We start from the raw sequence: 25,037 nt of genomic DNA, 5'->3' as shown, positions 1-25,037 counted from the left end.
TGTTGATGTACCACATGACAGTTGTGTTGTCTGTTAGAATCAACACCTGCCCTGAGTGAAGTAAATCCTTGAAAGCCATCAATGCAAATTGTACTGCTAACATCTCCTTCAAGTTGATATGCAAATGTTGAAGTTTGACAGGCCACGTGTCTTGCACCCATTTTCCATTGAGGTGTGCTCCCCAAGCCTTGTCCGAGGCATCCGTCATTAGAATCTGACTCGCCTCTGGTCGGGTCACAGAGAGTCCCTTGTTTAGGTGACATTCCTGAGCCCACCACAAAAATTCCTTCTGAATGCAAGGTATTATCTGAATGACAGTGTCTAGATCCTGGCAGTGTTGTGTCCATAGATTTTTGAGATACCATTGAAGCTTCCTCATATGCAATTTGGCATTGGGAAGCACCAGAATACAAGATGCCATGAACCCCAAGGCTTGAAGGACTGTCCTTGCAGTCAGCCTGGACTGTAGAGACATTTGATGGAAATAAAGTGAAAGACTTTTCTGTTTGTCCGGGGTCAAAAGGCCATCTGGGAAGCTGTATTCAGTCTCACACCCAGAAAGCACATGTCCCGAGAGGGTACTAGACTGGACTTTGTTTCGCTCACAGAATACCCTAGGCATCTTAACACTACCATCACATACTGTAGATGCTGAAGAAGCTCGTCCTTGTCTTGTGCAATAATCAGGCAATCGTCCAAATAAGGATAAATTTGTATTCCTTCCATCCTGAAAAGGCTATCACTGGAGCCAGAACCTTTGTGAACACTCTGGGCAGTAGATAAGCCAAAGGGCAATGCAGAGAACTGATAATGTAAATTCCCAGCTCGAAAACGCAGGTACTTCCTGCAACTGGGCCTGATAGGAACATGAAGATAAGCCTCTTTTAGATCCAGAGTTACCATCCAGTGATCTTTTCCCAGCAGAGGCAAAAGCTGTTGTAATGTCAACATTTTGAACTTCGGAATGTCCAAATAAGTGTTGAGGAGAGATAAACCCAAAATCGGTCTCCACGTGTTCCCTTTCTTTGGTACTAGAAACAGGCGGGAATAAAACCCTAGACCCACTTCTGAAGGAGGTACTGGCTGTATAGCTCCCATGTGAAGAAGTAATGAAATCTGTTTGTGAGCCTCCATCCTTTGCCGAGGAGGAATGTCTGGCATACCTTTGAAAGGAGGCAAAGTATGGAAATAAAACTTGTAACCTTTGTTTATAATGTCCAACACCCATTTGTCTTGGGTGATTAAAAACCAATTTTGCTTGAAGAGAGCTAGCTTTCCTCCCAAAGGAGCTGCCAGGCAAGAAGAATCTGGCAGCTGAAAATGCAGGTCATTGGGCCTGTTTACGAAAGGACTGGCCCCTACCCTCACCAGCAGATTGAGCAGGCGAACTCCATGTTCTAGGCCTAAAGGTACTCTGAGCTCTGCCCCTACCACGCCTAGATCTACCCCTAGACTGGGAATCAGAAGAAGGGTACGTCCACCCCTTAGCAGGCCAACTTCTACTAAACTTAGGAGGTTGAACCTGCAAAAAATCTTTAACAGTCTGCATAGACTTAGCCTTGTCCTCCATTTTCTTCAAAACAGACTCCATAGGAGGACCAAACAAAACTTCGGACTGTAAAGGGGCATCCAGAATTCTAGACTTAACATGCTCAGATAAATTCTGATCCTTAAGCCAGGCATGCCTACGAAGAACTGAACCAGTGGCAGCCACTCTAGAAGAAGCCTGCAAAGCATCAAAACCACACTGCAAAGAATGTTTCCCCACCTGTTCAGAAACATGCACCAAATCTTGCAATTCTTTACACTCTATGCACTCTGCCAAAGCATCCACTTTAGATTTTAGCTGAGAAAGGAGGAAATTCTGATATTTCAACATATGAAACTGGCAATTTAAAGCCCTCATTGCTAAAGTAGAAGAGGTGTACACCTTCTTACCCCATCTGTCCAAAGCTCTAGCTTCCTTATCTAGAGGAACCGGATTCTTTACAACAGAAGCCCTAACACCCTTAGGCCCCTGACTAATAGTTTCTGGGTCCGCCCTAGGACTCTTATATAGGTATTTATGAGCCTCAGGTACCCTATAATACCTGTCCGGTTTAACTGGTGCAGGAGGCATAGAATCTGGATTAAATGAGGCCTCCGAAAAAACATCCTGAACAACATCCAAAACAGGAGGAATAGCCAAGGGTTTATGCTGTGGTAAAAACAAGAACTCTCTAAGCCTCTTTCTGGAATCTGAGTAATCCTGTCCTTCCCACTTAAAATGTTCCCTCATAGAGTGTAAGGTTTCTGAAAATGAAAAATCCTCTGGAGGGGAAGCAGAAGGAGTAGAATCCTCTGCATCGGAATCCGAATAAGGAGGAAAATCTTGAATATCTTCAGCCGAAGACTCAGAATCATCTGAGGCCTGCTCCAAAATTTCCAACTCTGGCTCTACCCTGGGCCTCTTATCAGGAGGGGGCATGGAACCAAAGTAATCAAATCTTCTGCCATTTTAAGCATATGCTTCTTAGGTACAGACCCTGAAGAACCAGAACTAACTCCAGAAGAAGGCAAAACAGACCTGCCCTTAGAAGGAGCCCTAGAAACAGTAGCAGAAGGCCTAACCCCCTTAGGCAAAGAAGGGAGAATAGTAACCTGAGAGGCCCCTTCAGCCTGACCTGACTCCTGTGAGGCCACATCCTGTAAAATCAAGGTTTCCCCCTGAGACTCAACAGAAACTTCAGCCGGATCCACCTGTTCCACTGCAGTCTCTAAAGGACCGGCGTCCGAAATGGACGAATCATCCTGCCTAGGCTTTACAGATTTGTCTTTACGCTTCTTCGTGGAAGCGGCGTCGGAGGATCCGACGGCATATTATAATTACACCGTTTGCCAAAGACTAACCTAGCGCAATCTAGCCTTCTCTTAATATTGCGCTTATTAAACCTAGCACAAAACCGACACCCAACTACGTCGTGCTCCGGTCCCAAGCAAGGGATACAAAGCGAGTGGTAATCCCTATGCGGTATCTGCTTCCCACGAGAAATACAATTATTCACTTTTTCTGACATCCGGTAAATAACTGAGGCAAGAAAAAACAAAAATGCTCTAACGGGTACTTAGCCCAACTTGGTATGTCTGAAACTCCGAAAACGAAAAATTTCAGAAAGCCGAACGGCACTTGCAACGCTGCTTCTGCATCGGACCATGCTGCAAAAAAGACTGAGGATATGACGTCGGTCATGCGCTTTTATACCCTGACGCTCTGATGTCAGGGCTGTGCGCCCATGACCGACGTCAGCCTAATACTTTGGTATTCGGGCCGACCGAGGACAGCGGACTACCCCATAAGTAAGGACTGCAACAATGTGAGATGAAGAACATCAATCTTTTGGTATGGATTAACGTGGGGATTGACACAAGTTATAGGTTTACACCAGTATGTAGCATTATAGTTTATGGTTTGCTTATTGATTACTTTTTGCCGAGCAGTTGTTTGTTGATTTATTGATGGTCCTTTTGGTGGTGGGAAATTACATGGATGAATCCATCTCTATTATGATTTTTTTTTCAGATATTTTGACTTCCAGACAATTTCATTCAGTGAGTGGGTGTCATGTGATTACTGAGGTTGCCTATTTTACAAGTAGGGGCTTTTGTGTGTGTGTGTGTGTATATATATATATATATATATATATATATATATATAGTACAGTTTTGTACCTACCATAAATGTAGATGTTTGAAGATCCACATTGCTGCAGTCCTAACACTTGGGTAGTCCGCTGTCCCAGTCGGCCCGAATACCAAAGTATAAGGCTGACGTCGGTCAGGGCTCATTAGTCTGACGTCAGGACGTCAGGGTACAAATGCGCATGACCGACGTCATATCCTCAGTCTTTTCTTGCCCCAGATGTCAGAAGACCCTAAAAAGATTCCTGTACCAAATATATATACAATATATACAATTTACAAAAGTACAACCCCACCCACACAACCACCCCTAAACACAGAGGGGAAGGAGGGAGGTATTGGACTGCAGCAATGTGGATCTTCGAACATCTACATTTATGGTAGGTACAAAACTGTACTATGTTCTTCATCCCACATTGCTGCAGTCCTAACACTTGGGTAGAATCCCAAAGCAGAGGTAAGGGAGGCTGGCAAATCATAAAGAAGCTGGAGCTGTCAACATGCCCTGCAAAATAGCCGTGGCAAAACCAGCCCTAGATTTAGAGTAGAGAGGAAGGTGGTAATGCTTAGAGAAAGTATGCACTGAACTCCAAGTAGCTGCCTCCAAAATATCCGTAGTTGCCACCCCCCTTAGAAATGTTGTTGAAGTGGCAGTAGCCCTAGTGGAATGAGGCCTGATCCCAGCTGGAATCTCCTTGCCATGATGGGAATAACAAAATGCAATGCAAAACCCAATCCACTTAGAAATAGTTTGTTTTGACACAGGCTTGCCCTGAGAACTCAAAGCAAAAGAAACAAACAACTGCTGAGACTGCCTAAAATCCTTAGTCCTGCTTAAATAATAACGCAACTGCCTGTGTACATCTAAAGTGTGCAAAATCTTTTCCCCCTTATTTTGGGGATCTGCATAAAAAGTAGGCAAATGAATAGTTTGGTTTAAAGCCACACTAGAGACCACCTTAAGCATAAAGGAAGGATTAGTACGTAATGATACCCTATCCTTATGGAAAATCAAAAAAGGCTCAACCGCCATAAGGGCCTGCAATTCAGAAACCCTTCTTGCAGAAGTAATGGCCAACAAAAAAGCAGTCTTCCATGACAAGTATTTCAATTCAGCAGTAGCCGCAGGCTCAAAAGGTTGTAGAGTAAGTTTCTCCAACACAAAATTGAGGTCCCAAGCAGGAGTAGGAGCTCTACGTGGGGGTCTTATATTCTTTGCCCCTCTAAAATTGCTTAAACAAAGGATGAGAAAACAATGGTGGGTCACAATCATAGTGAGCTGAAATTGCTGCAGCATGAATCTTAATGGAAGAGAAAGACAAACCTTTGTCCAATAACTCAGTAAGATATTGAAGAGCCACACTCACTCAGAAACATCCAAATCCTTTGCTGCACACCAAAATAAAAATCTCTTCCATTTTCCTGCGTACACTTTCCTTGTACTAGGTCTTCTGGCTTCCATAATCACATTCAAAACTTGTTGAGGAAGCTGAGACCTGCTATGGTTCAAAAAGTACAGTTTTGTACCTACCATAAATGTAGATGTCCGAACTGGATAGCATCTGCAGTCATAACAAGTGGGTTGTCCTGTCGTCAGGCAGCCCTGCAGTCGGCCGGATTCCAAAGTCCGGGTCCGGCTTCGGCTGATGTCGCACTCCACCCGATGTCATCTCTGTTGGTCTTCGGGTATAAAAGCATCAGCCGACGCCATTTTCCTCAGTGTTTCCTGCCCCAGATGCCAGTAGCCCTCTTGCAGGCTAAAATTTGGATAGATGCCAATGTTTCCAAATAGATAGAGGTAAACACAACAATAAGCATATATGTACATATATACAAACAAATACACCATAAAGACCCCCAACAGCTAGCTATTAGGAGGGTAAACACCCTAGGAGTACCACAGAGGGAAGGAGGGAGGGTAATCCTGACTGCAGATGCTATCCAGTTCGGACATCTACATTTATGGTAGGTACAAAACTGTACTATGTCCTTCATGGATGCATCTGCAGTCATAACAAGTGGGTAGAATACCATAGCCAACTAGGGAGGAGGATAAAAGTAGATTATGGTGTGTTTAGGATCCCTTGCAGTACAGCAGTGGCAAACCCTGCTCGGGATCTGGAATATAGAGGCAAATTATAATGCTTGGCAAATGTATGCACGGAGGTCCAAGTAGCCGCCTCAATAATGTCTTTGGTTGCCACTCCTCGTAGAAAGGCTGTGGTAGTGGCTGTTGCCCTTGTAGAATGAGGTCTTATGTTCTGTGGAATTGGTTTTCCATGGAAGGAGTAACAGTATCGTATGCAATTTCCTATCCATTTGGAGATTGTCTGTTTGGAAATAGCTTTTCCTTCCCTTCCTGTTGCATAGGCTACAAAAGTTGGTCAGTCTTTCTGCTATTTTTTCTTCTGTCCAAGTAGTAGCGTAGCTGTCTATGTACATCCAAGGTATGCAGTATTCTTTCGCCTCTGTTTTGTGGGTTGGGAAAGAGGGTAGGTAGGTGGATTGCCTGGTTTAAAGACACTCTGGATACCACCTTGGGCATAAATGTAGGATTAGTCCTCATGGACACTCTATCTTGGTGGAAGATTAGGAAGGGTTGCACTGCCATTAAGGCCTGTAGTTCTGAAACCCTCCTTGCTGAAGTAATTGCCAGTAGGAAAGCAGTTTTCCATGACAGGTGTTGTAGGTCTGCTGTTGCTGCTGGTTCAAAGGGTGATAGTGTCAACTTTTCTAGCACAAAGTTTAAATCCCAAGCTGGTAATGGTGGTTTCCTTGGAGGTTTTACATTCTTGATTCCTCTGAGGAACTGCCTGAGCAAAGGGTGCGAAAAAACAGGTGGATCAAAGCTGTATTCTGCTGAAATAGCTGATGCATGTATCTTGATGGAGGAGTAGGACAGGCCTGAATGAAGAAGTTCGTCCAGATACTCCAGAATGTTAGGCATATCTATGTTTGACACATCTTTTCCTCTTTCCGTACTCCAAATGACAAACCTTTTCCATTTTCCAGCATAGTTCCTTCTTGTTGAAGGTCTGCGTGCTTCAAGAATAATGTCTTTAACTCTTTGGGAAAGTTCTGGATTAGCTGCTGCTATGTGATGTTCCATGCAGTCAGTTGCAGCGTTTTTAGGTTTGGATGTATGATGCTGTAGTTGTTCTGAGTTAACATCAAAGGCATCAGGGTATTGGCCACATATTGTTCCGAGACATGCTCTTCAGTAGTGGGTACCAGTGTTGTCTTGGCCAGTTTGGAGCTATCAGGATTATCCTTGGACGTTCTTCATTGATTTTTAGTAGTACCTTGTGTATCAAAGGGAGAGGTGGGAATGCATATGCTGTTAGGCCTTTCCAGTTGAAGGAGAGTGAGTCCACTTTCCATGCTAGTGGGTGGAATGTCCTTGTGCAGAATTTTTTGAGCTGATGATTGAGAGGTGATGCGAATAGGTCTATCTGTGGCATTCCCCATTTCTTCGAGATGGTCTTGAAGATGTCCGGGTGCAGCTTCCATTCGTGGGCATCCGAAGTGGTTCTGCTTAATATGTCTGCTAGAGTATTGTCTTTCCCCGGTACAAATATTACCTGTAACTGAATGTTGTAGCTGAGTGCCAGGGTCCACAGCTCCAAGGTCATTCTGCATAGGGGGTATGAATGAGTGCCTCCCTGTTTGTTGATGTACCACATGACTGTGGTGTTGTCTGTCCTTATCAACTGGCCCTCTTTGAGAAATGGTTTGAACTTTTGGATTGCCAGTTTTACTGCCAGCATTTCTTTTAGGTTGATGTGCAGGTGAAGTTGATCCTGTGTCCACAATCCTTGCACGCATTTGTCCAGCATGTGGGTCCCCCATCCTAGGTCTGAAGCGTCTGTTGTGATGGTCTGGCTTGGTTGACATCTGCGAAAGGGTAGGCCTGGGTTTGACTGGCATGCCTGAGCCCACCATAGGAACTCCTGTTTTAAGCATGGAATTAGTGGGATTTCTGTTTCTAGACTGTGTCTGTGTTGGGACCATAAATTCTTTAGGTACCACTGTAGTTTCCTCATATGTAGTCTGGCAAATGGGACCAAGATTATGCATGATGCCATGAAGCCCAAGGCCTGCAGAACTTTTCTTGCTGTTAACTTGTTCAGTTTTGTTAGTGCCAAGAAGTAAAGAGGAAGTTCTTTTGTTTTTCTGTAGTCAGGAATGCCATTTGTTGTACTGTGTCCAATTCCGCCCAAGAATGTCCTTGTTTGGGATGGTATCAGCCTTGACTTTTGTAAATTGACTGTGTATCCCAGTCCTTGTAGCAAGTAAATGACCCTTTGTAAATCTGTTGTCAGCTTGCTTTTGTTGTCCCCTTGTAGCAGGCAGTCGTCCAGGTATGGGTAAATTTGAATTCCTGTAGTCTGCAATGGGCGATTACTGATGCCAGGCATTTTGTGAATACTCTGGGGGCAGTAGATAAGCCAAAGGGCAATGCTGAGAATTGATAGTGCTCTGATCCTGCAAGAAATCGGAGGTATCTTCTGCAGATTGGTCGAATGGGGACGTGCAGGTATGCCTCCTTGAGATCTAGAGTTACCAGCCAAGACTCCTTGCCCAGCATGGGAAGAAGTTGCTGTAGGGTCAGCATTTTGAATTTTGGGACAATGATGTATGTATTTAAGGTGGACAGGTCGAGAATTGGTCTCCAACTTTTTTCCTTTCTTGGAACTAGGAATAGTCTGGAGTAGAACCCCTTTCCTTGTTCTGCTGTTGGCACTATTTCCACAGCTCTTATGTTTGCTAACTCCATTATCTGGCGTAGAGCCTCTGTTTTTTGATTTGGAGGTAGATTTGGCATTCCTCTTTTGACTGGTAAAGTGTGGAAGTGAAACCGGTAACCTTGATCTATGGTTTGTAAAATCCACTTGTCTTTTGTTATGTAGTGCCAGTTCTTTGAAAATAAGGTTAACTTTCCGCCTAGAGGAGCTGCTATTTGTTCCCTGGTAGGCGGATTTAGGATTAAGTCACTGTGGTTGTGCTGATGTAGTGGCAGTGGCTGTGTCTGTGCCTCTGTTGTTACCTTGCCACTGTCGTCCTCTGTAGGCACCTCCTCTGGATTGGTTTCTGCCTCTGGAACGCCTATTCCTGCCCCTTTGAAATTTTGTGGAGTCAGGAAAGGACCAATTTTGGCAGGCCAGTTCCTGCTAAACCTTGGGGTTGAACCTGCAAGAAATCTTTAACAGTTTGAACAGATTTTGCCTTTTCTTCCATTTTCTTCATAACCTGCTGGGCAGGTGTACCAAACAAACTTGTCTTGTCCATAGGAGCATCTAGCAACTTAGCTTTAACATGATCCGGTAAAGCTTGTTCCTTTAGCCATGCATGCCTTCTTATCACTGTGCCTGTCATGGCTGATCTAAATGAAGCCTCCAGTGCATCATAGCCACATTTTAAGGAATGGTTGCTAACCTGTTGTATGTTATTTACCATCTCTAATACATATTTCTTATCAAGAGATTCATCAGTGGTTAGTTTTTAGTTAACTGATCAAGCATAAACTCTTGGTATTGTATCATGTGAAACTGACAGTTTAAAGCTCTAGCTGAGAGAGTAGCTGAAGTGTAGACCTTTTACCCCATCTGTCTAGTGACCTTGCTTCCCTTTCAGAAGAAATAGGGTTTTAGCTGTGGTCGGCTACTGCCTTGGGACCCTGGGATATAGTTTCTGGGTCTGCAAGTGGGGCCTTGTAAAGGTGGTGATGAGTATCTGGCACCCTGTAAAATCTGTCTGGTTTGGCAGGGGCTGGGGTAAAGAATCTGGAGCGGAGCAAACATCATTGAAAGCATCATCCACCACAGAGAGAACAGGAGGTATAGCTAAGGGCCTGTGCTGTGGGAGGTGCAGAAAGGTCCTAAGTCTTTTCTGGAGTCTGAAAATCCTGTTGCTGCCATTGGAACTGTTCTCGCATGGCATGCAAGGTTTCCCAAAGGAGAATTCTTCTGGTGGGGAAGCAGCTGGAATGGATTCTTCAGCATCAGAATCTTCAAAATTGGAGAAGGGAGCCTCAGGCTGGTCAGTTATGTCTGATTCATCAGCAGAATCATCAGAAGACACTGGCTCAGGCGCTCTGCCCTAGGTCTCTTCTCTGGGGGCTGAGAGGCCCTGTCTGGGTGAGATTGAGATCCTCTAATTAAAGAAATTAAATCTTCTGCCAAAGAAAGCATTTGAGAACTAGAAGAGGGCCTGGATGTGGAGGGTTTAACAGGCACTGTTTTAGTAGTCTTGGCTGCTTTAGCCCTGGCGAAGGCCTTAATGGACATGGCAGCTGGAGGCCTAGCAGCACCACGTGCTGGGGTAGAGACATCCAAGGGGATGGTGTCTGATAAGTCAACCACCGTAGTGGGTAAAATTTCTGAGGTCGATTCAAGAGTTGTAGCAGGGGCCTCAGTTGTAAGAATAGGTTCAGCTGTACTTTGAGCAGTTTTCTCGGTTTTGGCCGAAACCGAGACACTCGCGGTTTGCTTTACCGTGGTTTCGGCCGAAACCGCGGACCGCGAGTGTCGGTCTTTATCTTTGCGTTTTTTTGGGGGTAGTCGGAGGATCCGACGGCATAATGTACGCAAAATCAGAACCGAAAAACTGTTCTGCAAACTCCGACCGACGCCTAAGCGTTCGTCGGTTGAAAGAGGCACAGGCCGAACAGGCTGCTACGTCGTGGGCTGGGCCTAAACAAGGCAGACAGTAAGAGTGGAAATCTTTATGAGGTATTTGTTTCCCACAGGTTAAACAATTGTTAACTTTTTCTGACATCGGCTGAGGCAAGAAAGAGTCCCCAACGGGGTACTTAGCTTTAGAAGTCTTCGAAGTAGTATTCGGTAGACGTAATCTCTGGATCCGACCGACCGGCACTTGCGAACAGCTTCTGCTTCGGGCGCCACGCGGCAAGAAAGACTGAGGAAAATGGCGTCGGCTGATGCTTTTATACCCGAAGACCAACAGAGATGACGGCGGGTGGAGTGCGACATCAGCCGAAGCCGGACCCGGACTTTGGAATCCGGCCGACTGCAGGGCTGCCTGACGACAGGACAACCCACTTGTTATGACTGCAGATGCATCCATGAAGGACATCAGAATATGCCAGGCTGTTAGATGAAGAGAGTGAAGCTTGACATTGAGTAGATGCCCGTCCTTCTGAGACAATAGGTGTGGAATCAAAGGTAAGGGCCATGGAGGCTTCCTTACCAGACTCCTCAGCAATGGGTACCAGTGCTGCCGAGGCCAATCTGGAGCTATTAAAATCATCCTTGGCTTGTTCTGTCTGACCTTTAGGAGCACCTTTGGGAGGAGAGGCAGAGGTGGAAAGGCATACACATGAAGATTTTCCCAACTGAAAGAAAGAGCATCCACTTTCCAGGCTGTGTGATGAAACCTTTTCGTGCAAAACTTTGGCAGCTGGTGGTTTAGTGGAGAAGCGAACAGATCTATGTCTGGAGTTCCCCAGGACACTGTCAATGTCTGAAATACATGAAGATCCAGTTTCCACTCGTGAGGATCCATGATTTGCCTGCTTAACACATCTGCTAAGGAGTTCTGTGCTCCTGGCAGAAACCTTGCTTGAAGATTCAGTTGCAAGCTTAACGCAGTCTCCCACAAAATCATTGCTTGCCTGCATAGAGGATAAGAATGTGTTCCCCCTTGTTTGTTGATGTACCACATGACAGTTGTGTTGTCTGTTAGAATCAACACCTGCCCTGGAAGAAGTAAATCCTTGAAAGCCAGTAATGCAAACTGGACTGCTAACATCTCCTTCATGTTGATATGTAGATGCTGCAGTCTGGCAGGCCACTTGTCTTGTATCCACTTTCCATTCAGATGAGCTCCCCAAGCTGTGTCTGAGGCATCTGTCGTTAGAATCTGACTCGCCTCTGGCCGGGTCACAGAGAGTCCCTTGTTTAGGTGACATTCCTGAGCCCACCACAAAAATTCCTTTTGAATGCAAGGTATTATTTGAATGACAGTGTCCAAATCCTGGCAGTGCTGTGTCCATACATTTTTGAGATACCATTGTAGCTTCCTCATATGCAGTTTGACATTGGGAAGTACCAGAATACAAGATGCCATGAACCCTAAGGCTTGAAGGACTGTCCTTGCAGTCAGCCCGGACTGATGAGATAGTTGATGGAAGTAAAGAGAAAGATTCTTTTGTTTGTCCGGGGTTAAAAAGGCCATCTGGGATGCTGTATTCAGTCTCACGCCCAAAAAGCACATGTCTTGAGAGGGTACTAGACTGGACTTTATTTCGTTCACAGAAAACCCTAGGCATCTTAGCACTGCTATCACATATTCCAAATGCTGAAGAAGCACGTCCTTTCCTTGAGCCAGAAGCAGGCAGTCGTCCAAATAAGGATAGATTTGTATTCCTTTTAGCCTGAAGAAAGCTATCACTGGAGCCAGAACCTTTGTGAATACTCTGGGCGCAGTAGATAAGCCAAAGGGCAATGCAGAGAACTGATAATGAGAATTCCCAGCTCGAAAACGCAGATACTTCCTGCAAATTAGTCTGATAGGAACATGAAGGTAAGCTTCCTTGAGATCCAAAGTTACCATCCAGTGATCTTTGCCCAGCATAGGTAAAAGCTGTTGTAACGTCAACATTTTGAACTTGGGAATGTCCAGATAAGTGTTGAGGATAGACAGATCCAAAATTGGTCTCCACGTGTTCCCCTTTTTTGGTACTAGGAACAGGCGAGAATAAAATCCTAGGCCCCTCTCTGGCACAGGAACCGGCTGAATGGCCCCTATTTGGAGCAACAGAGAAATTTGCCTGTGAGCCTCTTTCCTTTGTTGAGGAGGAATGTCTGGCATGCCTTTGAAAGGAGGCAAGGTATGGAAATAAAACCTGTAACCGTGGTGAATGATATCCAATACCCATCTGTCTTGGGTAATTAAACTCCAGTTTTCTTTGAAGAGTGCCAACCTTCCTCCCAAAGGTGCTGCCAGACGAGAAGATTCTGGCAGCTGAAAAGGCAGGTCATTGGGTCTGTTTACGAAAAGACTGACCCCTGCCCTCACCAGAAGACTGAGCAGGTGAACTCCCTGTTCTAGGCCTAAAAGAACCTTGAGCTCTGCCCCTACCACGTCTAGACCTACCCCTAGACTGGGAATCATAAGCAGGATATGTCCACCCCTTGGTAGGCCAATTTCTACTAAACTCCGGAGGCTGAACCTGCAAAAAATCTTTAACAGTCTGCATAGACTTAGCCTTGTCTTCCATTTTCTTTAAAACTGCTTCCACAGGCGAACCAAACAACACATCAGATTGTAAAGGAGCATCTAAAATCCTTGTCTTCACATGCTCAGCTAAATTCTGATCCCTCAGCCAGGCGTGCCTGTAAGAACCGAACCAGTGGCAGCCACCCTCAAGAGGCCTGCACAGCATCAAAACCACATTGCAAAGAATGCTTACCCACCTGTTCAGAAACATGAACTAAATCCTGCAACTCTTTACACTCAATACCTTCCGCCAAAGCATCTACCTTAGACTTTAATTGTGAAAGGAGATAATTTTGATATTTCAACATGTGAAACTGGCAATTCAAAGCTCTCATGGCCAAAGTGGAAGAAGTATACACTTTCTTTCCCCATCTATCCAAAGCCCTTGCCTCTTTATCCGAGGAACAGGATTTTTAACAACAGAAGCCTTAACACCTTTAGGCCCCTGTGAAACAGTTTCTGGGTCTGCCCTAGGACTCTTAAAAAGATACTTATGAGCTTCAGGCACCCTATAATATCTATCCGGTTTAACTGGAGCAGGAGGCAAAGAATCAGGGTTCAGAGAAGCCTCTGCAAAAACATCCTCCACCACATCTAGAACAGGAGGTATAGCTAAAGGCCTATGCTGGGGTAGAAACAAAAATTCCCTAAGCCTTTTCCTGGAATCAGAGAAATCCTGACCTTCCCATTTAAAATGCTCCCTCATGGAATGAAGAGTCTCTGAAAATGAAAAATCCTCAGGAGGAGAAGCAGAAGGAGTAGAATCATCCACATCAGAATCAGAGTAAGGGGAATACTCCTGCAAGTCTTCAGCAAGACTCAGAAGCATCCGAACACTGCTCAAAACTCCCAAGCTCAGGTTCCACCCTAGGCCTCTTATCAGGAGGGGCATAGAACCTCTAATCATTGTAATCAAATCTTCTGCCATCTTAAGCATATGCTTCTTAGGTACAGACCCTGAAGAACTAGGGGTAACACCTGAAACAAAACCTGGCCTGCCCCTGGGAGAAGCCTTGGAAACAGCAGGAGGGCCTAACCACCTTAGGAAGGGAGGGAAGAACAGCTACCTGAGAAGCCCCTTCCGCCTGGCCTACCTCCTGAGAGGTCACATCTTGTAGTAATAAAGTCTCTCCCTGGGATTCCAAAGAAATTTCTGGCTGAACCTCTGGCTCCACCGAGCCCTCTAAAGAACCGGCGTCCGGTACGGACGGTTCTTCCAGCCTAGGCTTTGCTGTTTTGTCCTTGCGCTTTTTGGAAGCGGGCCGGAGCATCCGGCGGCATTTTATAATTACACCGCTTCCCAAAAACTAACCTGGCACAATCTAATCTTCTCTTTATCGTGCGTTTGTTAAATCTAGCACAAGAGCGACAGCCAACAACGTCGTGCTCAGGCCCTAAGCAAGGTATACACAAGGTATGGTAATCCCTATGAGGTATCTGTTTCCCACAAGAAATACAGTTATTCACTTTTTCTGACATCCGGTAAAATACTGAGGCAAGAAAAAACCAAAATATTCCCCAACGGGGTACTTAGCCAACTTGGATTCGGTCTGAAACTCCGACTTCGGAAAATCTCAGAACGCCAACCTGCACTTGCAAAACTGCTTCTGCATCGGACCATGCGGCAAAAAAGACTGAGGATATGACGTCGGTCATGCGCATTTGTACCCTGACGTCAGACTAATGCGCCCTGACTGACGTCAGCCTTATACTTTGGTATTCGGGCCGACTGGGACAGCGGACTACCCAAGTGTTAGGACTGCAGCAATGTGGGATGAAGAACATATATATATATATATATATATATTTATATTAAACATGCCCCTCTTCTTGGGCAACTAGACTTGAGTAACCAATATTAGATCTTAGCCATCCAGCTGGGAAAAGTTAGTATGTGGATTTTCCATCTGGTTTGATGAAGGCTATGCTACTTACCACCCAAGGACTACATTTATGGCTATCCATCCAGCCACAGTGTTGCTGAACTACATTGTTTGATAATGAGAGGAGCTTTTTACAGTAGTTGAAGGTTTTTGTGTCAAGAACCTGTCCATAAAAAGTGGCTTGTTTATGTTGCAGTGAAGGCTGTGGTCTTTGTAGTGAGCATTTTAAGTATAACCAGTATTTCTGAGGTAGAGGAAGTCTCTTAAGGCAGGATCTTTCTTAGCCTGGAAAGCAAGCCAATGGTGAAATTTATAGGGGCCTGTGAGAGACAGAGGAAAGCAAGAAGCTTTTTAGTCAGTTTAGATAACTAAGTGAACTTAGTCCTTTGACCTTTTTTGTCAGAAATGGTTGTGGTCTTTCTTTTGGCAGGGTGTTTTGCTGAGGCACATGTCAAAAGGGGAATTGCACTCAATAATGGCTCTTGCAAAGGAAGAATACAGGGATGTTATGACCTCCTTGTCCCTGGATGAGATACCCTTACTAATGAATTGGGCCATGTAAAAAGCTTTCCTTAAAACGGAGACAACGTGGTGGTCAAAAGTCAGGTTTCTATCAACGTGAGTGCCCAAGTACCATACAACTTATTGCATGCTTACAACATTGTTATTAATGTGATAATTTGTGGGGACATTACTCTCCTCAACGGGGATGATGATGCATTTTTTGGCATTTAGCTTGAGGCCATATTTCTGGCACCAGTTATTTGTTTGGGTGAGACCCTCTTGTAGCTTATTCAGAATTGTTATTCAGAATTGTTTTATTAAGTCAGTAATGTGAATTCTTTACTTTATTGCAAATTTGTTGGGTTATTTTTGTGGATTACAGTATTGTAGGACTGCTGATGTTGACATTTTACGTAGCTGGACTGCTGGAATGGTTTTCCCAGTGAGAAGTGCTAGTGCTGTAGTGAATATCTATTTGTAAAATATATATATATATATATATATAGAGAGAGAGAGAGAGACGGAGAGATATTAACTAAGATGTTAGAGTTAACTGTTAGATTAGAGAATTAGAATGAGAATTAGAATTTTAAGGCAAATATTAGGCATTTATTATGTTAATTCATTGTTCAAATGCACCTACAGTACAGCCAGGAGGTAGACTGTGGTCTTCCGGAGCAACAAAAGAGTTAACTATATGATATATTTTATATGCGGCCCCAAGACCATTTCTGTTCACTCAATGCGGCCCTAGCAAGCCAAAAGGTTGGACACCCTTTAGTTCAGAGATTTTGTCAAGGTACACTGAGTGGCAGGTTGCACTGGGGCACAGGGTGGGAGTCTCTGACAACAAGTATCCCTGTCCAGTGGCAGCATGACTTCAGAAAATGTTTACTGGCATCAGGCCCGCTGCCCTCAAGCCCTGGATGACTATCGGATGGCTGGGCGATGTCTGCACCTCAGAATATACCACAACCCCATTGTGGAAGCAAGGGGTGTAACTCCTTCAGGCCTCTCATCCTTCAAAGTGAATGTCTGAAATGGGATCTATTACACTTGCTTGCGGAGACCAAGGTCAGAATCAGTAGAAACCAGAATGCTTTTTTTTGTAAAGGAACTGTTCTCCAGGAAGGAAAATTGTTATCCTACACATCTAAGCTTCAGTGACCATACTTAGGCTGAGGCCTGGAGCTGCTCAATGGTGCCCTTCTGCTGATCCCTGAACAAACAGCTTTCAACCACCATCTGCCTGGTAGCAAAACAAGCAAATTTTCACTCTACAGCATCTGTGTTAGCACAGCTGAAATCCTAGCACTTCATTATAGTTTTTCACATAGTGCTCCCACCTTGACAGTAAAGGCAATGTAGATTTTGGTCCTGACTGGTAATTTCATGGTTATGAGGCACTTTGTGAATTTGCCTGTACCAAATGAATGCTGGAACTTTTACAATAACAAAGGTCAGGATTAAGATCAATGGTGGAACTTTTACAATAACAAAGGTCAGGATTAAGATAAAAAATTAATGAACAGCACTGCAAAAGTCCTAAAATCCCTAGTAACTCACCTAAGGAATCTATTAGAAAGTGTAGCGAGTAGGATTATGAAAGAATCTCTGGTAACATGATACAAAAATTAAATGAAATAAGAGGTTTGCAGGGATTTTTATTCTACCCTGTGCAAACCCAAAAAGAAGCCTCACAGCTTGAGGGGCATGCTAATAAATTCTTGAAGGGGCCCTGAGGACTTCAGACCAAGAACATAACTTGTTCCAGCCTATAAAAGAACACAGGACAGAAGCTGGTATGCAGAGTCAAATGGGAAATTCCAAACTCAAGACAGGATTCCGAGAGAGGTACGGAAGTTATTAGAGGAAGACAGGCAGGCCTTGGAGTTACAATTAATGAACAATGTGCTACAAAGAGTAGTCCTACCATACTGTTGAAAAGTGAGCAGTACTGTCAGCGATACCAAAGGAAGGAAAGATTCACTTTTCACATCCTCATATAGACCCATATCAGTAGTCACCATGTCATCTATTTAAAGCCATTGGTAGAGAAGATTAGAATGTAAACAGTAAGGTGAAAATTACATTTAAAATTTGTGAACATTTTATTAACCCTGACAAGGCCACAAGAAGATAAAACCCAAACTGGTAACTGTATTTACATTAAAAGAAATTGAAAAAGTTTCAAGATAAAAAATTAACCCTTCCAAGGCTAAAACAATAGCCAAGACTAAAGCAATAAGAGTACAGTTGCGCAAAAGTTTACCATAACAGAAGATGTCCTCTTCAATGCTGCGGTATTCATAACCTACAGGATCTCCTGCCAAGGATAGCCCCATGTCCAGCCAGTATACCAAAGCTTTTAATTCTTACTAGCATCATCCTCACATCAGCATAGGGCATAAAGGGGATGTATGGATGCTACAAAAACAGAAATGAAGTGCCGCAGAAGAGCAAGAGCCACCCCACGTGAAAGAGGAAAATGCACATCCAGGGAAAAGGGAGATGTCTAAAGAGAATGGCAAAGACCCCTCGGACAAGCAGATGTTCCCAACAGAAAAAAGGAAGGGATCGAGTGAATACTGTAATAGTGAGAATGACATCTGCTGTTATGGTAAGATTGTACACAACTGCACTATGCTCTTCCATATCATTGCTGCAGTATTCATAATCTATGGGACAGTACAAAAGATACTGTAAAGAAGAGAAGGAGGGAGAGAAAGAAACCCTCCACAAACCATTGAAGTTTGCCTTGGCAAAACCCACCCTAGCTCTGGAAATGACATCAAACTTGTAATGTTTAACGAAGGCCAAGTAGCAGCTTCAAGGATGGAACTGGTGTACAAATCTTTGAAAAAAGCCTGACAGGAGGCCACTGTCCTGGTAGAATTGCCCAAACAGAAAGCTGCTTGCCATGAAAGGAACAACAAAAAGAAATGTCTTTCAATATCCATGGAAGCGGCCTAACCCAATATCCTGACATAAAAAGATAAAATTGCTCAAATTTGTTTATGGCCTTTGTCTTGTCTAAATAATACTGGAGCTGTCAATGGAGATCCAAGGTGTGTACAGCCTTCCCACTAGCAGACTGCAGAGAAGGAAGGAAGCTGGACAGACTGATTAAGGGACAAATCATTGACCACCCTGGGCATAAAAGAATGATTAGTACCTATGAAATGTGACAAAAAGGGGGAACCTCCATCAAGGCGTAGAGTTCAAAAACTCTTGGAGAAGTGAGATGTAATGTTGCAGAGCAGCAGCAGGTTAAAAGGAGCCTGGTTCAATTTCTCAAGAACAAAATTAAGGTCCCAAGAAGGGGGGGTTGGGCTTTCTGGGGGCCTGATGTGGAGGGCACTCTTCAGGAATTATTTAACTTCAAATATAGAATTCAAAAGCAAACAAGTAGAGATTAAGGATAAGTGAGCATTCACAAAAGAATATGCCACAGCGTGGAGTGGTTCACAAAGGTGAGAGAGCATTAAAGGACCCACCACTGAAAAGGGATCCTAGTGAAGCTTAAGACACCAAACAGAATCTCTTCCATTTGGACATGTATGACTATTTGTCATTGGGTTTCCTGGCGTCCTAGAGAACCTCAACTCGTTACAACAATGCTCGCCTCCAGGTGTTTCTGCAGTTAACTCCTACTAATGCCTTTAGACGTCAAATGTTGCTTGTTCATATTTGCTTTAATAATTTCAAAACCATGCTACATACAAGGTATCGGGGATCTTACATCGTACATGTTGGCAAACACAACTGCACTGATAACTGCCCTCCATCTAATACAGCTAAAGAGATATGATTTGGATACTGTTGATTTGTATTGCAATAAATGTCATACTTCTCTAAATATATCAACATTCAGATAACACAAACAGAACTGCATAGCCTCATATGAAAGCTCACAGCTGTATGAAGAAAATCCTACAAGTCTGCAGAAAACCAGCATGTAAAGGGTATTAAAACCATATGTCGACTGAAGTGTGGACATAGGCGAGTGAAAACTAAACCACTTGTCTTATGCGATAAGATCCATTTGGTGAGGTAACTTGTGATTGCCCATGGTTAAGTGAAAAAGGAAAGGGAAACTTGAGCTGTCTGGGTCAAAAGGGAATTGCCAACAAAATTTTTTTGAGTCCTGTTTGATCTTGTGTGTAGGACTTTGGGAAGAACAGGAAGAGGAGGAAAAGCATAGAGGAACATCTCCATCCACGAAAAAAAAAAAAAGACAAGACATCTACCCTCCAAGTCAGAGGACTTGAGGTTCTGGAACAAAAGCAAGGAAGCTGTCTATTCAGAGGAGAGGCAAAGGATCCACTTGAGGAATACCTCACCAATGAACTATGGCAGAAACATCTCTCACTGTGAAGCACCCATTCGTGAGATTCTGCCCTGGACCTGCTCAAAGAGTCTGCCACAAGGTAATGTCCCCAAGGAATGTAAACTGCATGAAGAGAAAGCTGCAGTTGGATAGCTAGATCCCAGACCAGAAGGGCTAGTCTGCAAAGAGTCAAAGACTTTGTACCCACCTCCAGCTTGCTGATGTACCACATGACTGTGGTGTTGTCTATATAAACCCTCAACTCAATACAGCTGGGTGTGCCTCCAGGCAATTCTGCAGTTACCTTCTACTGTGCCTCCAGGCATCAAACATTGTTTATTCATGTTTGAATTAATTCCAGAACCATGCCACACACAAGGTATCATAATATTTTATCTTGAAATATACATGATGGCAAACATAACTGTATTGACATTTGACCTCTGTTAATTTGTTAGACCTGTAAGGTGATAACTTCACTTTTTTAAAGGCTCAAGCCACATCCACTGGGAGTTAAAGGTGCACACTAAAAAGAGTTGTACTGAAGGGAATGAGTTAAACTACGGGAGAAAGGAACAGGTGGCCTGGAGAGCAAGAATAAGTGCCTGAATCTCTGACATTGATGTGATCGAGTCACTGACGAGGGGACCAGAAACCCTGAACCATCATACTGCCAGAAGCAGCCCATCACCTATGATTTGAAGAGTCTGTAAAGTGCTCCTGATACAGAACAGGAAGCTCGAAAAGGACACCCGGTTTGAAGCGTACAGAAAGCTATCACTGGACCCAGGCACTTGGTGAAAACCCCTAGGGCTGTGGAAAGACCACAGGGCAACCAGAGAACTGAAAATTATAGAAATAAACAGAGAATGTAAATACATCCTGGACACGGGATGAATGGGAATATGATGACAGGTGTCCTTCAGATAGAGAAACAAGAAAGGCCTAAGGAAGCAAGAGGGGAAAACAGTGTATGGAGTTTAAGCATCCTGAAGATGGGTACCTTGAGAAAGTATTCAAAAAGGAAAGGTGCAGAACAGGCCTAGGGGACCAGAAACATCCTGGAATAAAGCCCTATACCCCCTTAGGACCCATGGAACAGATTGAATGGTGTCTTGAAAAAGTAAATTGTGTAACACCCCCTGAAAAACAGGGAATTTGATCTGAAGGGGGTGAGGAATGCTGGAAAGGGGGGGGATTTCTAGGGCACGAAGTAGACTTGACAGGTGATTGGCAGAACCCAAGAATCTGACGTAATCTGTTGCCAAACAGGTAGTGACAGATAAAGTCTGAGAGAAAAGAGAAACTGGCCGAGGAAAAAGGACAGCAGAATGTCAGATGGAGGCAGATTTATCCTGAAAGGAAAGTTTTTGAGGTCTAGGCACTAGAGCTGGTTTGTCAGAAAAAAACAGTAACCTTTCTTAGCTTTGGAAGGCTGGCAAGGCTGTCTACAAAGAGCCGTTTTAACAGGGTATTTCCTCTAAAACTTAGGACTGGGAGAGGCAAAAATCTGTTTAAGATCCTTTATGACCTTCCCTTGACCCTGTAAGTTCTAAAATCAGCCACTGGAGTACAAAAGAGATTTTGAGTATCTTAAGGAGCACCAAGAAGCTTAGTTCAGATATCATCTTGAGTCTCAAGAGCGAGCTTGAAGCAGCAGCTCTAGAGGATGCAGTATAATAGCTGCACTTGGAGTGATGACCTACCTGAGAAGTAGATCCCACCAAAGAAACAGCAGTGGACTAGGCCTAAGAATCAAGCTGGTCAGCCAATCCCCCCATAAGCGGAGATAAAAGGTATAAAATATAGCTGGTCATGTGACTTTAATAGTGCATGGCATGAAATGCCAGGGTGGTAGAAATATAGACCTTCTTTACCAGCCTCTCCATAGCTCGACCGTCCTTATCTGAGGGAAGAAGCTTAGAAGAAAGCAAAAGCTAAGACGACTTAGCAGAGACGAAGACCATACAAGAGTCAGGAGGAGTAACTAAAAGCAACTTGAAAGCCTCAGGGACTTTCTAAAAAATGATCAGGCTTCCTAGGGGAACGAGCTTGGAAATCAGGAGCCAAGGAAGTAGATGAAAACATATCCAGTAGAGCAGCCAAAACACAAGGAACAGTAGAAGTCTTAGGGGAGTCCATCTGCAACAACTTATAAATGCCTTTTCTGGATATCAGAATCCTGGTACCAGTCCTACTTAAAATGCTCCATCATGCAAACTTCTGTATCCTCAAAAGACAATTCTTCCATGAGAGAGTCAGGGCTCCTCCTCTTCAGAGCCATAATCCAAGGGAAAGGCATTTGGGAGGAGTAGGTCAAAGAATCCTCATCAGGGTCTAATTCATCAAAGGAATCAGTTTCCCTAGATTTTTTAGGGGTTGAAAACCTGGAAAGGGCAGGAGCAGAACCCCCCTGGGGTGGTCTCAAAGCTATCAGGGCATTAAAACAAGCCCTGAGTAAAATCCTGTCATCCCTCCAAGGATCCTTGGGAGTGGGGTAAATATGCTTAGGCTTCTATATCCTCTTAAGGGGAAGTCTGATATAAACATCTTTGGTGGCTCAGAACCCTGCCTCGACTCAATGAGGGTACCAGGAACATCCTCCACAACCAGGATCTGGGCAATAACCGTAGGACCCCAAAATAAGATCAGCTGTGGTTACCCCTCCAAATCTGCTGCAGATGCTTGTAAAGCCTCAGAGAAATGTGTTACTCTAGGCAAGGGGACCTAAGAGTCAAGGGGCTGATCTCAAAATCCTTTTGAGGTCTTAATTAGAAAAGAGGTAATTAAGAACCACAGAACAGGATGGGAAAAACTGAACACAATCTACAAAGAGTAGACAGAGGAAACTCCTGACATACTTCATACTCCTGGCATACTTGATAGCCTCCACAAGGTTCTGGAAATTTTGGACTTCCTCCCTGTTCTAACTGGGCTATAGAAATATCTGTGCAGGCATTTCTATGACAATGTTTATGATAGTTAATGCTGAATGTTGCCAGTTGTGACACCAGGGAGATTCACACCTTCTGGCGCAGCCCTATACTACAGGTGTCTAAAGATGACATTAAACACCTTGCATACAAGGCTTATGGAAAAGCAGATCCTGAACAATGAAAATGTATTTCCTGGGAAAGGGAGGGACAGAAATGATCGGAATCAGCAAGGAATCTATTAGTCTTGACAATGTTGGTGGCTAAAAATACAGCTCCTAATAGAGTTGATGAATAGGGGAAACATGGTAGAAAGAACTCAAACAGAAGTGGAATCTCTGGTTGCAATACCACAAACAGAGTAAAACTGGACACAGGATATTACCATAAGAGGTAGAATGTGATAAGAAAGGTCATGTGATCACCCATCAGCTTCTTAGGTGCAGAGGTTGAAATGCTGATTTGGGGAAGGGGTATATGTGGTAAAGTAGGCAAGATAATTTATGGGTTTTTTATGCAACTCTTTACGGTGTTAAGATGAAGTTTTTTTTTCTTTTTTTGCATCTTTATTCTGTTTTTTTTTTTTTTTTTTTTTTTTTTTGCACTTAGTATAACAGACTTAGTTTAACAGCATTCTTTAAATATTTCAATATAAAACATCAAAGTTTAAAAAAAAATGAGTAATCAGCAGAAAAATACCTCAGAGGTTAGGTGTACTTGTTTAGCTGGTGAGCAAGATCTTGGTCTAAACTCACATCCTGATTGAGGAACTTTTTGATAAAATTTCAGTGTGTAACTAGTGGAGAAGTTGAACCCAATTAAAGGACCTATCAAGGAAAATACCCAATGGTGCATCATGCAAATACAAAGAAAAAACAAGGAACACCAAATTCGCCAAAAGAAATGTACTCTGAAGGTTAACCTTCTTTACAACAATGTCAAAAATAAGAGAACAGCTTCTACAGCTGGTTCAGAAGGCATAAACAAGCTACAGCCTGATATGCAAGACGGTACAGGCTACTACTACAACTATTTCTTTTAAGATTCAGTATACCAACTTTTAGCAAAAACATCAATTCAACTTAAATACAATGGACATATAACTGCAAATCTGACTCTGGTTTAGCACCCCTGTCCTTCATGGATAATGAAGCATGTAAATATCCCAACATAATAACCTAGTAAGCACCTATGGCATGCAATTGACCCAAAATCCAAGTTCTGCCTTTCTCAACACCAAAACAGCACACAGTACACATTGATACTTTTTTTCAGAAGCATCCCATATGCTGTACAATGAAATAAAACATTTACTATTAAGTCACTCTAGCCAACACTAACTAGCACATGACTGCAAGAAACAATGAAATATTACCTGGAGGAGGAATCATGGGTGGGGCAGCACTGACTGCCGGTGGAGGGGGAAGAAATGGTGGTGGTGGGATGTGAGTAGGTGGAGCACCTGGAGGAAAAAAGGGAGGTGGTTTCGTGAAAGTGGTCTCAATTTCAGTTGGCGGATGGTCTGGCATAACCTTTTATGGAAAAAAAAAGGAAAAGAAAAATTATACATGAAGTAGTACATGGTAATAAAATAACTTAGCAAAGACCAATTCTTATTTCTGTAACTACTACACCAACTTCATTCCAAGAAGTGGAAAACTGCACATACATATGATGACATTATAAATACACAAGATTTTATTAAGAATTTCTGCTATAAAGATAAGAATAAAAAAAGAGAACATGAATTTATTTATGACTGAAGTACTGATCCATCTTTCTAATTTACAGTCCCACCAGGATATTTGTATTAATGAATGGCAAGCAACAACAACAAAAAAAATACATTCGTCATAGCTTAAACTTTTCACTGGAAGTATTTTGTTATATATCAACTGGACATAAGTTGATTTAAATATATTTTCTGCACTTATTAAAGATTAGAGTGAGTAAATATTGTGTGTTTCTCTGAATCTCTGCAGTAGTTCCCCACCCACTTTCCCTGTTTCTTGTTGTGGTGTTAATCTTGGTGGCTTTGGAATTGCCTGCCCCTGCTGTAAATCTCTTTTTGCACACTTCTCCTGGACCCATCTCATTCGCTCACTCTGAGTACAGTGAGATCATGTTTTGATTTTGGATACTCTTACCAGTCCCATCTCCTCTGCAGTGTACAGAAAGAGCACTTGGGAAGGGCATTCCCCTAGAGTATCTTAAAAAAAAAATTTTTTTGCACTTTAACTGCCTTACTGTATTTGTGTTTCTTCCTACTTTACCTTATTTTGCTTTTACCTCTTTTAAAAGCACTCAAATTTATTCTGCTGCCTTTATTACTGCTTGTTAGTAGCCTGATTAAATTGTAACGGTTATGTTATTCTAAGGCACTTGGTTTAAGCACTTGGGCTTCAAACCAGTTGTTTTACATTAGGAAGGTTTGTGGTCTGCACTGTTGTGGCAGGACAGGTAGCGTAC

At 43.4% G+C, this 25,037-nt stretch overlaps 1 protein-coding gene across 3 annotated transcripts in view; it reads right to left on the bottom strand.

Moving 5' to 3' along the window:
- FIP1L1 (factor interacting with PAPOLA and CPSF1) overlaps nt 1–25,037 on the bottom strand; it is a gene marked incomplete in the record, with an annotated part of 1,650,449 nt that overhangs the window by 878,369 nt on the left and 747,043 nt on the right. For all 3 annotated transcript variants that reach the window (XM_044061425.1, XM_044061426.1, XM_044061427.1), the window contains 1 exon segment: nt 23,944–24,100. In XM_044061425.1, the coding sequence (XP_043917360.1) occupies nt 23,944–24,100 (157 nt within the window).

Source organism: Protopterus annectens, chromosome 2.part0, assembly GCF_019279795.1.
Source record: "Protopterus annectens isolate FY-2018-M chromosome 2.part0, PAN1.0, whole genome shotgun sequence".
NCBI classification, from domain to species: Eukaryota; Metazoa; Chordata; order Ceratodontiformes; family Protopteridae; genus Protopterus; species Protopterus annectens.
The sequence above is the reverse complement of the archived record's forward strand: the minus strand, read 5'-3'. Positions and strand labels throughout refer to the sequence as shown.